Source organism: Macaca thibetana, chromosome 3 (genome assembly GCF_024542745.1).
Source record: "Macaca thibetana thibetana isolate TM-01 chromosome 3, ASM2454274v1, whole genome shotgun sequence".
Classification (NCBI taxonomy): domain Eukaryota; kingdom Metazoa; phylum Chordata; class Mammalia; order Primates; family Cercopithecidae; genus Macaca; species Macaca thibetana.
This window is the reverse complement of record NC_065580.1, coordinates 138,480,950-138,496,333: the sequence shown is the minus strand read 5'-3', so window position 1 is coordinate 138,496,333 and position 15,384 is coordinate 138,480,950. Positions and strand designations below refer to the sequence as shown.

The following is a 15,384-nucleotide window of genomic DNA, read 5'->3' as shown; positions in this document are numbered from 1 at the left end:
CAGGCTTGGTGGTGCATGCCTGTAATCCCAGCTCATCAGAAGGCTGAGGCAGAAGAATCACTTGAACCCGGGAGGCGGAGGTTGTGGTAAGCTGAGATCGCGCTATTGCACTCTAGCCTGGGCAACAGGAGCGAAACTCCGTCTCAAAAAAAAAAAAAAAAAAAAAAAAAAAAAAAAAAAAAAAAAAGAATGCCAGTAGCTTCCATTTCAGAAGAAGAACATGCTGAATCTAGAACTGTGACTCATCACAGCTGGGTGGGGCGCTTAGTGCTCCTTTAGTTTAATTTCACATTTTCAAGATGGGGAAATTAGACCCAGAGAAGGGACAGGTCTTGCGTGCAGAGCTAGGGGCCAGGCAGAAGCCAGAATGCTAGCTCTTAATGTCCTTGCTCCAGGTTTCTTTCTGCACCACCAGGCAGTGGAGGAGGAAGCCAGGATCTGAAGCCATTTGCTCTTTGTGATGTCGTCATGCCTCCGAAGCCGCCCTCTAAACAGCCAAGGACCTGTGGGCAGCTGCAGCTGGAAGCCTAGAGCCTTGCAAAATCAGAAGGGAAAGGAAGGCACGGCCAACTCTCCCCTGCACCATTGGAGGGGAGGCTCCGTGTGGAGGCTGCGGATGTCATTCCTGTTTGGCTGTGAAACATCGTTTTCTTTGCATCTGCTTTATTTTTCTTTTTCCCAAACAGATTTGGCCTGAGCTGTTTTTTTTTTTTTTTTTTTTTTTTTTTTTTCCCTTTGTGCATTAGACTGTTGGGGGAAGGAACTGAGGTGGAGAGGTCAGAAAGGTAGCCTGAAATGGGCCAGGAAGTTCCTGAGATTTCACATCTGGTCCTGAATCATGGACCCGTTTAAGGCACATGTGGGCAACCCAGGTTGGCAGTCAGGGCTCATTCCCACGGACTAGTGATGCCAGGGCCAGAGGAGCTCAGGCCTGCCCTGCAGGGAGGAAGAGAAAGGAAGAGGAATGACTTGGCGAACACTCATGCAAGAGACAGAAGGAAGTGGGAGGGTTTATTCAGCAGCAGGATCGCATTTTGCTGGGTGGTGTGGTAAGAGAAGAGGGTCCGGGCCAGATCTTATGTTGGAGGAGGGGGAGAAAACTATTTCTAGACTCTCTCCCCACTCAGTCCATCTCCTCCACCTCCTGCCAGTACAGTCTCCCCAAAGCACACTCCTTTCTTCCCTCATTCATTTCTTTCTTTCTGTTTTTTTTAATCATTATTTTCATTTTTTTTTTTTAATTTTTAGAGACAGGGTCTTGCTGTGTTGCCCAGGCTGGAGTACAGTGGTGTGATCACTGCTCACTGCAGCCTCCAACTCCTGGGTTCAAGCAATCTTCCTGCCTCATCCCCCCAAATAGCTGGAATGACCATGCCCAGCTAATGTTTAAATTTTGTTTTGTAGAAATGAGGTATTGCTATGTTGCCCAGGCTAGTCTCGAACTCTTGGCCTCAAGTAATCTTCCTGCCTTGGCCTCCTGAGTAGCTAGGACTATAGCCACATTCATTTCTTGTTTTTTTTTTTTTTTTTCTTTCTTTCTTTTTTGAGACGTGGTCTCGCTCTGTCACCCAGGCTGGAGTGCAGTGGCACAATCTTGGCTCACTGCAACCTCCACCTCCTGGGTTCAAGCGATTCTCCTGCCTCAGCCTCCCGAGTAGCTGAGACTACAGGCACGCATCACCACACTTGGCTAATTTTTGTATTTTTAGTAGAGACAAGGTTTCGCCATGTTGGCCAGGCTGGTCTCAAACTCCTGACCTCAGGTGATGCGCCCACCTCGGCCTCCCAAAGTGCTAGGATTACAGGCGTGAGCCACTGCACCCGGCCATATTCATTTACTTATTTCCTATGCTCTCTCCATGTATTTATCATGTGTCAGGTACTGTGCTAAGCACTGAGCAGCCAAGGTGATGATGAAGAAGACAAAACCTGAAGCTGATCATTTTCTGCCACTGTTAAAATCTTTTCACAGGCTTCCGATTAATTTTAGAATAAAAATTTAACTGCTGGGGCTGCCATTCAGTACCCCTCATGTTCTGGCCCGTGACTCTATCCCCAGCCCCTTACCCATCACCTAGACACCAGATACATCAGATTATTTGCCTATCAATAAATATTTCAGGGGAGCTGGGTGTGGTGGTACATGCCTGTAGTCCCTGCTACTCAGGAGGCTGAGGTGGGAGGATCACTTGAGCCCAGAAATTGGAGGCTACAGCGAGCTATGATTCTACCACTGTACTCCAGCCTGGGCTACACAGTGAGATCCCCACCTCTAAAAAATAAGTACTTAAATAAATAAATCAGGGAGGAACTTGCCTTTGAGTCTTGCTACCTGTGCCTCTGCCTGCTCTCAAATCCTACAATCCTTTAAAGGCTGGGTTGGAAATGTTACCAAACTCCCTGGAGAAGTTTTTCAGAACCTTATGCAGCCTGAAAGAAGTTATTTTTTAAACAAAATATTTACAGTGCTTCACACACGCTGAATTCCTTGAGGACAGGGGTCCTCCAGCATCTGGCATAGAGCCTGCAATATTCCCCCACGGAAACTCTTTCATTCCAGATTCTCATCCACACTTCATGTTTCCTATTTTATTTTTCACTTCTTATTGATTTTTTTGTTGTTATTTAGTTTTTATTTCATAGTCACAATCTTACCTCTGCAATTCAACCAGACATGGAAGGGAAGAGGAAAAACATGGGACCCAGGCTGGGCGCAGTGGCTCAAGCCTGTAATCCCAGCACTTTGGGAGGCCGAGATAGGCGGATCACGAGGTCAGGAGATCGAGACCATCCTGGCTAACACGGTGAAACCCCGTCTCTACTAAAAATTACCCAAAAAAAACTAGCCGGGCGAGGTGGCGGGCGCCTGTAGTACCAGCTACTCGGGAGGCTGAGGCAGGAGAATGGCGTAAACCCAGGAGGCGGAGCTTGCAGTGAGCCGAGATCCAGCCACTGCACTCCAGCCTGGGCAACAGAGCTAGACTCCATCTCAAAACAAACAAACAAACATGGGACCCAAATGGAACTGTAGCAAGAGCACAAAGACGATAGGATACTGGGAGCAAATGGGGTGGATAGGTGCTCTCCTGAGCTACTGAAGAAATGGTCTGGTGGTTAAGATAAAACACAAGTCAAATTTATTAGAGTTGTCCATAGTTAGCAATGGTGATTTTTTTTTTTTTTTTTTAAGGTGGAGTTTCGCTCTTGTCGCCCAGGCTGGAGTGCAATGGTGTGATCTCAGCTCACTGCAACCTCTGCCTCCCAGGTTCCAGTGATTCTCCTGCGTCAGCCTCCGGAGTAGCTGGGACTACAGGCACCTGCCACCACGCCCAGCTAATTTTTGTATTTTTAGTAGAGACGGAATTTCACCATGTTGGCCAGGCTGGTCTCAAACTCTGGACCTCAAGTGATCTGCCTGCCTCGGCCTCCCGAAGTGCTAGGATTACAGGCGTGAGCCACTGCACCCGGCCATAGCAATAGTGATCTTCTTGCTGGTCTTGCCATTCCTGGACCCAAAGCACTCCATGGCCTCCACAATACTCATGCTTGCTTTCACCTTGCCGAAGACCACCATGCTTGCCATCTAACCACTCAGTCTTGGCAGTGCAGATGAAAAACTGGGAAGCGTTTGTGTTGGGTCCAGCATCTGCCATGGGCAAGATGCCAGGATCTGTATGCTTCAGGATGAGGTTCTCGTCGTCGAATTTCTCCCCATAGATGGACTTGCCACCAGTGCCATTATGGTGTGTGAAGTCACCACCCTGACACATAATCCCTGGAATAATTCTGTGTAAGTAGGAACCCTTGCCGGGCGCGGTGGCTCACGCCTGTAATCCCAGCACTTTGGGAGGCTGAGGCGGAGGGATCATGAGGTCAGGAGTTCGACACCAGCCTGACTAATATGGTGAAACACCATCTCTACTAAAAATACAAAAATCAGCTGGGCGTGGTGGCGCATGCCTGTAATCCCAGGTACTCAAGAGGCTGAGGCAGGAGAATCGCTTGAACCCGGGAGGCAGAGGTTGCAGTGAGCCGAGATTGCTCCACTACACTCCAGCCTGGGCTACAGAGCGGGACTTCATCTCAAAAAAAAAAAAAAAAAAAAAAAAAAAGAAAGAGAGTAGTAGCAACCCTTATAATCAAATCCTTCCTCTCCAGTGCTCAGAAAATGAAAGTTTTCTGCTGTCTTTAGAATCTTGTCTGCTAACAGCTCTGATATGTTAACATGGCTTTATGGTTTACAGAGGTCACTTCTTGGCTTCTTGGTTTCCAGGCCCCTAACCTTGAAGGAGACGCAGCCCGAGGGCTTGACCATAATGTCAAAGAACACGATGAGATTGACCATGGCCAGCAGTAGAGTACTCCTGGCGGCAGCAGCGTCTGCAAAGCTCACTTTTTTTTTTTTTTAATATGGATTTTCGCTGTTGTTGCCCAGGCTGGAGTGCAATGGCACCATCTCAGCTCACTGCAACCCCCGTCTCCCAGGTTCAAGCAATTCTCCTGCCTCAGCCTCCCCAGTAGCTGGGATTACAGGCGCTCAGCTAATTTTTGTATTTTTAGTAGAGATGGGGTTTCACCACATTAGCCAGGCTGGTCTTGAACTCCCGACCTCAGATGATCCACCCGCTTCGGCCTCCCAAAGTGTTGGGATTACAGGTGTGAGTCACCAAGACCAGCCAAAGCTCATTTCCTTTTTTTTTTTTTTTTTTTTTTTTGAGATGGAGTCTCGCTCTGTCACCCATGCTGGAGTGCAGTGGCACGATCTCAGCTCACTGCAACCTCAAAGCTCATGTCTTATTGACTTCTAGCATACTGTACATATCTTGCCTATTTTCTTGGGAAGGGATTTTTTTCTGTTTTGTTCACTACTGTACCTTGTGGCTTAGAATAGGGCTTGGAACACAGTAGCTTCTCACAGATAATTGTTGAATACATAAAGTAAATAAAATGTGTAGTCAAAACTATGGGGCCTGCAGGCATGGTGGCTCACATCTGTAATCCCAGCACTTTGGGAGGCCGAGGCGTGAGGATCGCTCGAGCCCAGGAGTTCGAGACTAGCATGGGCAACAAAGCTAGACCCTCGTCTCTACAAAAAACAAAACAAAGCAAAAAAACCTATGCTATCTTTAAGCTACGTGGAATAATATGAACGAAAATATATCAGCGTGACCTCAGTAGGTACGTATGCCTAGGAGGGGAGAGAAGGGCTGGACAACTAAGCCCCAGACACAGCCCATTAAGGCGTGGAGTAGGCTCCTGGTAGCTGAACTGAATCTTTAGCACTCCACCCTGGAGAGGAAGAAGGGGTTCTCCAGGGTCAGCCAGCAGGCAGCTGCATCCTTTCTGGAAACCAACCAGTGTGGCCAGCCGGTATTTGTCGTTCGTCCTTGTTTTCACCTAGTCAGGCCCAAGAGCCTCAAGGTGGGGTGGGGGGTTAGTGGAAGCTCGTAGGGGGAGGAGGTGACAGTCCCCAGAGTCTGGCCCCTTAATTCAGCCATCCCGCGGGCAGGCACCACACTGAGAGTCTGGATCTACAAAGGACGCGCCTCCTGTCCTTCCCCCACCACGACCTGCTACGTGATCTCGGAAACAGGGTCTAGGACTGAGGCCCCTGCCCCCTCCTCTCGTAATTTCCCGGAGAATATGGGGCGGGGCGGTGAATCAGCACTCGCAGGGACTGATGCAGCCCTGATCCCCGCCAGGGGTCCCCAGCGGCCTCGGGATTCGAACCACCCCCCCCCAGTCCTCCTGCGCCTGCGCGCTACCTCCGCTGGGAGTTGTAGTCTTGACCGCCCCTTTGTCCTCGGTCTTCTCAACGCCTCAGCCCACGGCAGGTTACACTACAACTCCCAAGGGCCCATGCGTCGGAGGCCTGGCGGGGCGGGGGGCTGAAGGGAGAGGGATAAGGGGGCGTCTGGAGAAGCTGGGGTGAGGGAACTGAGGAGTGAAGTGAATAAAGGGGAGAGTGGGGGCGCAGTGGGAAAGGACGTGGTGCCTGGAAGACGCGCAGTGAGCCGAGTTGGGGAGCGGGGAGCTCTAGCCGCGGCCGGGCCCGGGCGGGGCCTGGGCGGGGCTTGCGGACGGGCGGGCGGGGCCTGCCTGCGTCATGCGGCGTGGGCGGGGCCGCAGGGGGTTGTCCGTCCGTGGCACGCACAGTAGCCGCAGCCGCCTCGCTCCCGGTCCCGCGGTCGCAGCTCCAGCCGCCTCCTCTGCGCAGCCGCCGCCTCAGCCGCTCGCTCCGTGGGTCGGTCCTCTCCGGCACTTGGGCTCCAATCGCGCCCTCCAAGCCCTTCACGCCACCCCAGTGTCCTCCTCCTTCTCCGGCCAGACCCAGCTCCGCGAAGATGGTGGACCGCGAGCAACTGGTGCAGAAAGCCCGGCTGGCCGAGCAGGCGGAGCGCTACGACGACATGGCCGCGGCCATGAAGAACGTGAGTGTCTCCTCCCCTCCCCCGCCGCTCCCTGCCCCTCCGAAGACGCGGTCCTTGGTGTGGAAGGCCCGGGGCTTCGTCGCCCTGTCGCGATGGTGGGGTGACCGCCCCGTCTCGCTCACTGAGGGGGGCCGGGGAGGGTCCCCAGAGCCGACGGGAACACTGGCTGTGACGCGGCCTCTCCTCGGCGTCCCCGGGGCCCCGCGGCGCGGCCTCTCTGGCCCGGCGCGGGCGCGTGGCGGGGCGGGGTCCCGCGGGGCTGGACTTGGGAGCGGGGTCTCCGGTCCCAGCGGCTCTAGGGGTACAGGGGACCCGAGCGGGGAGGCGTGCGCATCCTTTGTGCCCCACTTCCCCCCTCCTCCCAGCCCGGGCGTGGGGGCGGGGGACCGCATGGATGCGGTTCCTCTTTCTCTCCCTGGTGTCTGGGCGGCGCCTTTCCCATTCACTCAGCAGGTCTCCCGGTTTTCCACCTCCCCAGCCCCCCCAAAATCTTCCCCACTGTCTGTCCCGACAGATCCCTGTGAATCTTCCCAGAAACATTGTATAGGGTCTCTTGAAAACCTGAGCTCCGTGGCGCAAAATCGAAACCACCTTGCTCACGTTTTTCTTAACAAAAGGCTCTTCTTTCTCCATTCCCCCAAAGCAAGTCCTCCGGCTTTTAGGAAGGGGGAACGTTTGTCTCGCTAGCGTTTTCATTGATCGTTTTCAACATGTCATCTCCATTTTATTCCATAATGTTTTTGTATTGAAAAGGGTAGGTATTGCCTGTAAAATAAAAGGTGGTGAATGTAGCTGACTGGTTCGATCCGTGTGACATATGCCGTTTCTTTTTTGAATACAGGCACGCGTCTGTGAAATTCCTATAAGTTGGGGGAAAAAATATTCTGTCTGATCTGATAGTGCAAACAAAGCGGTGGTGAGAGGCAGTATCAAGTCATTCCAGAAGATTCTGCATTTGTCATATTGCAGAGAGCCTAGACTGGGTGGAGGCTGGGAGGAGTTATTTTAAAGGGGAAAAAGTCTTTTTAAAAATTTTTGGTCGTTAGATGCATCTGAGGCTTTTTTTTTTTTTTTTTTTTTTTTTTTTAAAGCGAGTACGTCTTCATGCTGATGAAAAGAGAATACTGATCTCCAGTTGTCGCATTTTGTCTGGGTTGCAGATTCCTCCCTGTATTGCACCATTTTGTCAGTAACACCACATTTATCTAATGGGCTGTCAACCAGTTTGATATTAGAGGAGGGGGAAGTATTGAACATTATGAAATGAAAGGTAGAAAATTAATGATTTCGGGCCCCCACTATCTTAATATTTAATTTCCTGCCTTATGTAACAAAGGTTTTTCAAATGCATCTCCATTGTGAAGTGGATGCTGGAGTGTACCTTGCATGTTACATCTTTTAAATGAAGCATTATTGATATTACAGATCAATTCCTGAATAACTTTACTGGTTCTCAAAAGAGGACAATGCTGATACCTTTACATTTAAACCAGGTATTTTAACAAAGAAATGTTTTTGTCTTATTAAAGAAGAGAACCGGTTCTGAAATTCGGAATACTGCTGTGGCCACAGTTGCTGTCTTACAAGGTTTTAATGCTCAAATGATGTAAGTTGCACTTCTAATGGGTATCAGTATTGGAAATATCTTCAGTTCGTGTTATTTAATTTAGACTCTTCTAATTTTTCCGTATTTCTAGTTCCACAGGAAAGCGAGTGACCTCGCACCTATATCTATAGCAACCAAGTGATGTCACACACAATGACACAGAGGCTGCAATGCACCTAAGGGCTGGTAGGGAGTGTGCAAATGGCATTTATCCAAGGTAATGCAGAAATTAGCCGATAAGCCAGGTGGAATCGAGCACTTCATATTCCACCAGATAAGAATTAGTCCAAAAAATAAGGATTTCATTTACCCTTAAACATGCAGATCCCTGACCTCTAGCTAGGCCTTGTTCACCCTATTGCTAGCTTTCTCACAAAAGTTTATAAGATGCTTTTTTTATATTTTTAAACATTCATCTCACTTATTTAAAATACTGGGCAATAATGGAATAAAAGTAGAAATTTTAAACGATAATATATTTTATGGAATGAAAGTAGAAATTTTAAACAAGAATATAGTTTACGATAATAGTGCAGAGATGAGATGTGTACTTGTGTTTATTTCAGATAATGAATTTGGCAGGTTTTAATAAAAACCTTAAAAAAATGATGACTTTCTACTGAGTCATTTTCAGTTACTGTTAGGGAATGAGAACCAGTTCCAAAACCTTTTAAATCGAGGTTTGGGAAGTTTGTTTTTTACTAGATTTGTGCTTCTGCTCCTTCACAGTATAGAGGAAAGAACAGTTCATAAAATAAAAACCTTTTTTCAACTCTGTTTCCTGTGACTTTAAGGAAATAGGCTCTGTCCCTCATTTTCCTCATCTATAAAATGGGACAGTACTTGAAAAAGTTGTGCGGATTCAATAAGAAATGTAGTAGGTGTTCCCAAATGGCAACTACCTAAGAAATTGTCTTCCTGTTTATAAAAGTCATCATGGAGAATTTGGAAACTGCAGAGAAAGAACCCAGTCTTACCACTCAAGTGAGCTCTCTTTTAAGGCCGAAATCATCCTGTTGATGGATTAAAATTTATTTGAGTTTAATGAAATTATCCTAGTGCTAACACTATTGGAATCTGTGCAGAATGATAGTTCTGTGTGGGCAACCAGGACAGAAATACTGTATTATCCAGTATTTTGAAAAGAAGGAAAGAGGAATGTTAGGTCTTTTAAGACACTTGTTTAGTCTTGTATTGAAGGAGATTGAATACCTAGATGTATCCTACGTATTAGACAATACTGTCTTGTCCTTTGACTTTTAATAGTCTCTTGAGAAGTTAATATTTTAAGTAGGCTACTGGTACTTGCCTCGGGGGGAGAAAAGGTTCAGGGCTACTAATTTTGTTGAAGTTACTGGGTTAAGCAGTTTAATTCAGTGAGGGGTGGTGGGGGCAAAGGTGGCAAAAGGCTATCGTAATTTTTCTAAATCTTCCTACTGGGATCAGTAGACTTTCAAATTCTTACTATCTTAAATATTCCATTCCCTAGCCACCCCCCCGCCCAGCTTTTCCAGGAGATCAATAGCCATTATCACTAATGGAGTAATGGTACCTCTGTAGACTCTTCAGAGGTGGAGTTCTGCCAACCATTATTCTGAGTCATGTGGCTTGAATTGTTCTCTTCTTGAGGGTGGAAAGAATACAGATCATACAGCTTGCTATTCATGTGTTAGCCTTCACAGTAACTGAAGCAGATATTACGTATTTTTCCGATTATTTTGGAAATCTCCTATGTGTCTTTTGAATTCTACTGAGATTCAACATGGCGCTAAATGTTCATCCTCATTGCAGTCCTGGATTAACTGCAGACCTTGGGTAGGAGTTCATCTGTTATATTCAGGGAAGCCTTATTTATTAAGCCACTCTCTGAATTATTGAAAAGAGTGGAGAAAACGTTGTGTTTTTATCGAGGTAGAAGTTGCATAACATAACTTTAACATAGTCACATCACATTTCAAATGTGCCGTTGAGTGGCATTGGGTACATTCAGTGTTTTGCAGCCATCACCTATGTTCAAGAAAGGAGAAAGTGGTTACTTTTTAAAAGTGATGCCGCTCTGGCCTACAGCTGGCTGGAATTCAGCACGCCATTACCGATTCAGGAATGTGTCGATAATGGAGTGCCCACAACAGCTCACAGCCAGCGATAATTGTCTATCCCTTTGTCTTCGTTTACAAGCCTCTGAACTGAAAAAAGGGAATTAGCTTTAGTTAAGTTTTGTACCGTATTCCCACTTAAAAAGTTATGGAACTTGAACACCGTATAATGTTCACCCAAATAAATAAGAACAATTTACTTGAAATCTGAGCAAATCATTACCTCTTTGGGGATTATGGAAATTTTGCTGGTGTTCTTGTGACTCGTTTTCAGCCCCAAGGCTGGCTTTATTATCAGTGATTTGCCGCCTGTGTGGTGGTGGTTTCCTAATGAGCAGGATGCAGGACTGAGACTGGGGAGCTCCTGCAGCTTGAGGCTGTCAACTGATGGGACACCAGCCCAAGACATTCAGTACATTGTGACTGTCAGCAGCTGGATGGGAAAAGTACCGTTACTTTTCCCTTCTTTGCCCACTGCTAAGATCACCGGTCCTAACCTTTTTTTTTTTTTTTTTTTTTTTGGAGAGAGTCTTGCTGTCACCCATGCTGGAGTGCAGTGGGCAGTGGTGTGATATCTGGGCTCACTGCAACCTCTGCCTCCCAAGTTAAAGTGATTCTCCTGCCTCAGCCTCCCAAGTAGCTGGGATTACAGGCACACATCAGTCACCACGGCCAGTTAATTTTTGTATTTTTAGTAGTGACAGGGTTTCATCATGTTGTCCAGGCTGGGCTCGAACTTCTGACCTCAGGATCTACCCACCTCGGCCTCCCAAAGTGCTGGGATTACAGGCATGCCCAGCCTCAAAAGGGAAATATCACTTTTAAATGATATAAAACATTACCTTCTCTTTGCCTTCTTTTTAGAGCTATTTAGGGTTTTACCAGATATTCCAGTCTATAATTATGTGTGTGTTTGATTGCTTGGTTTTGTTTGTTTTTTTGAGACAAGGTCTCAATCTGTCACCGAGGCTGGAGCATGGTTCACTGCAGCCTCCACCTCACAGGCTAAAGTGATCCTCCAGCTCCAGCCACGCAAGTAGTTGGGACTACAGGTGCATGCCACCACACCCGACTATTTTTTTGTATTTTTTTTTTTTTTTGTAGAGACGGGGTGTTGCCATGTTGTCCAGGCTGGTCTTGAGCTCCTGGACTAAAGCAATCTGCCCATCTTGGCCTCCCAAAGTGCTGGGATTACAGGTGTGAGCCACCACACCCAGCCCAGTCTATAATTATAAAGCAGCTAAATGTTGCCTTTCTACAAAGGCTACCAAATACCAGCTGCCTTCCGGCCTCTCTCAGAATCATTTTTCTGTATCTTCCCCAAATTCCATTTTAGGTGTCAGCTATTATTTTGCTTAACTACCAAGCCATGTTATTTTACTTAAAATTGTCATTTGTAGAAACCTTGAAAATTTTGATATTTTGCTAAATGAATTTATGAATTTGAGTGGTAGAAATTTAGTTACACGAAAACTGATTTTAAAAAATTCCCTGGGTTGGGCACGGTGGCTCACGCCTGTAATCCCAGCACTTTTGGGAGGCCGAGGCAGGCTGATTGTGAGGTCAGGAGTTCGAAACCAGCCTGACCAACATGGTGAAACTTGTCTCTACTAAAAATACAAAAAATGGGCTGGGCATGGTGGCGCTCACCTGTAATCCCAGCCACTTGGGAGGCTGAGGCTGGAGAATTACTTGAACCTGGGAGGCGGAGGTTGCAGGGAGTTGAGATTGCACCATTGCACTCCAGCCTGGGTGACGGAGCAAGACTCCATCTCGGAAAAAAAAAAAAAATTCCCAAAAGAAAGCTTTAATTTTAAGGTAAATAGTTATAAATAATTGGTTTGCTACCATGATTTTGTAGAAAAAATAAAAATTGTAAATCTTAAAAGACTATGTGCGTGAGTCTTTTCTTTCTGTTTAAAGAACTGGTGAAGTCTTAGTTAAATTGCTGCCAGCATTTCACTTGTTAAGTGTGTGTCCTACAGAAATAGATTTTTCTTTACTTGAGTTAAATACTACTAATATGTGCTGCATGGCATTAAGTTTTGGTTGTGGGCCGGATGCAGTGGCTCACGCCTGTAATCCCAGCACTTTGAGAGGTCAAGATGGGTTGATCTCTTGAGGTCAAGACCAGCCTAGTCAACATGGTGAAACCCCATCTCTTCTAAAAATACAAAAATTAGCTGGACATGGTGGTGTGTGCCTGTAATCCCAGCTACTCAGGAGGCTGAGATAGGAGAATCACTTGAACCCAGGAGGCAGAGGTTGCAGTGATCCGAGATCACACCAGTGCACTCCAGCCTGGGTGACGGTGCGAGACTCCATCTCCAAAAAAAAAAGTTTTGGTTGTGAATAGGAAAGAGAGTGTTCTTACATATATAGATTTTTTAACGTAACATTAAAACAATAAAATTATTCCAAATAAATTCTTGGGCTTCTTAACCTTTGGAAAGGTACCTGTCTTTGGAGAGATAAAGCCCATCTTGGTGAGTGGGACCCAGGCACCTAGCTTTCCTCTGAGCAGGGATGTCCGAGCTGGGAGTATGACAGTGACAGCAGTGGCCAGCTGAACATGTAATGACAGTAGCTGAAGAGGAGTCACTGATCCACCCCCAACCTGCCGCAAGCTGAGTATGAAGAGCAGCTGCCGTGGGCAGGGAAGTGAGGAATGGCTAAGGGAGTGAGGGGAAGGCTTTAAAAAGCCAGGTTTCTTTTGAAGCCATAGAGATGACTTACATTTCTTGAGCTGTCTGAAAGAAATTTCTCATGACTCTTAAGCTACCATGTTTTAAAAACCCAGATCTGGGAAACAAAATGCCTCTGGGGCTGGTTCTTTAAGAATGTAGAAATCAGCTTGACTTTTTGACTTTCTCTGTACAGACTCCTTTTGTAGCAATCTAACATGAAGCAGTGAGCATGTCTTTGCAGGGGAGGCGCAGCATAGTTAGTAACCCTGCAGGTAACCCCATACTCATTGGCAGTATGTTTTAATGTGAAGACCTGCCTGGCCTGGGTAGGCTATAGAGCAGTGGTCCCCAACCTTTTTGGCACCAGGGACCCGTTTCATGGAAGACAGTTTTTCCATGGACTGGTTGGGGGCGAGGGTTAGGGGGATGGTTTGGGGATGAATCAAGCACATTGCATTTATTGTGCACTTTATTATTGCTACATTGTGGTATGTAATGAAATAATTACACAACTCACCGTAATGTAGGAGCCTGAGCTTGTTCTACAATTAGAACAAGCTCAGGGAGCCCTGAGCTCGTTCTACAATTAGATGGTCCCATCTAGGGGTGATGGGAGACAGTGACAGATCATCAGGCATCAGATTATCATAAGGGGTGCGGCCTACGTCCCTCGCATGTGCGGTTCACAGTAGGGTTGGCACTCCTTTGAGAATCTAATGCCACCGCTGATGTGACAGGAGGCAGAGCTCAGGTAATTGGAGCAGTGGGGAGTGACAGACTTCCTGCTCTGCAGCCAGGTTGCTGACAGGCCACAGACCCGCTGGGGACCCCTGCTATAGAGAATAGATGTTATTATTTTCAAACCTTCCCATTGGGTCTTATATCTGTGTAATAGAGGTTAAGACTGGATGTTATTTTTCCTACTAGGTTGAAAAAAATGACCCTACCCAGAAAGGTAAGAAGAATGAACAGGAGAGGAGAATATGAGCGACAAAAAAGGGCCTTCCAAGGCAAGGAAAGGTAGCGGGGACAAGGGAGTAGGAAGGAATATTCTAGAGTATCTTGGATTTTGGAATGCCATGCCTGTTTAAGGGAGTCTGTAGTCTTTGGAAGGCTGTCAACAATGGGATTGACTACTGAAGACAAAAATGTTGGTGGCCTTTAGGATGCTAGAAATTTCAGGGGAAAATGACAAGAATCACCATAATGATTCACATGCAGGGATATTTCCATCGTGTCTTTTTCTGCAGTTTACATTCTTTTGCACCTTGCCTTTTTCACTTGACATCATTTCAATGATACTCTGTCGTTATTTTCAGTAGCTGAATAATCCTGTGGATATATCATAATTTGATTTTTTTTTTACTTAGTATTTAGGCTGTTTCCAAATTTACATTTGTAAATAATATTGATGAGGGTATAGATGGTCCCTGATTTCAGATGGTTTAACTTAATGATCTTATCTTTTCTTTTTTTTTTTTTTTCTTTTTTTGAGACAGTCTCGCTCTTTTGCTCAGGCTGGAGTGCAGTAGCGCAATCTCAGCTTACTACCACCCTGCCTCCTGAGTTCCAGCGATTCTCGAGCCTCAGCTTCCCAAGTAGCTCGGATTACAGGCACGTACCACCATGCCCGGCTAATTTTTGTATTTTTAGTATAAATGGGGTTTCCCCATGTTGGCCAGGCTGTCTCCAACTCCTGGCCTCAGGTGATCTGCCCGCCTTGGCCTCCCAGAGTGCTAGGGTTACAGGCATGAGCCACGGTGCCTGTCCTTAACCTGACGATTTTTCGACTTTACGATGGTGCAGAAGCAGTAGGCATTCAGTAAGCTCTTCCACTTAGGAGGGTCACGTCCCCATAAACGAGTTGTATGTCAGGGAGCATCTGGTATCTTTCAGGCACAATTTGTATGTTAAGACAGACCCAAGAGGGGAATTGCTGGAAAACCAGCTAAGAATAATGTTTAAGGTCCTCACTAGTACAGGGTATTCTTTCTTGAAAGTTTTGAAAAATTTGTTTGAATAGGTATTATGTGCACATGTTTCAGAATTCAAAAGGCACCTGTCACCCTTTGTCCTCTAGGAAGGAAAATGAGGTTGAAGCAGGGGTAGGCTCGAGTGCCGGCTTATTTGAGGCAGGGCCCATCTCCCTTATGCTTCTTTGGAGTGATTCCTTTTTTTTCCCTTTGACTAATGGAAACTTTCAAACATACAAAATAAAGACAAATAGTACAGTAACCCCCGTACACCCAGCTTCACCATTTTCCAGCATATTGGTCTTTTATCTGCATTACATTTTCTTACTCTTTCTGGCCTCCTCAGGGATTATTTTACCAATATGGAATATGGCTTTTTGGAGACAGTCTCGCTCTGTTGCCCAGGCTAGAGTGCAATGGTGCAATCTCAGCTCACTGCAACCTCCCCCTCCTGGGTTCAAGCGATTCTCCTACCTCCTGAGTAGCTGGGATTACAGGTGCTCACCCCCACGCCTGGCTAATTTTTGCCTTTTTAATAGAGACTGGGTTTCACCATGTTAGCCAGGCTGATCTCGAACTCCTGACCTCAAG

At 46.7% G+C, this 15,384-nt stretch overlaps 2 protein-coding genes across 2 annotated transcripts in view; both read left to right on the top strand.

Moving 5' to 3' along the window:
• Window positions 1-15,384, top strand: part of TMEM120A (transmembrane protein 120A) — a 436,474-nt gene that overhangs the window by 163,994 nt on the left and 257,096 nt on the right. The window lies entirely within an intron of this gene.
• Window positions 6,106-15,384, top strand: part of YWHAG (tyrosine 3-monooxygenase/tryptophan 5-monooxygenase activation protein gamma) — a 31,266-nt gene continuing 21,987 nt past the window's right edge. Inside the window, exon 1 of the mRNA XM_050783842.1 lies at window positions 6,106-6,431. Within this exon, the coding sequence (XP_050639799.1) occupies window positions 6,345-6,431 (87 nt within the window). The 5' untranslated portion in view covers window positions 6,106-6,344. The remainder of the gene's footprint in view (window positions 6,432-15,384) is intronic.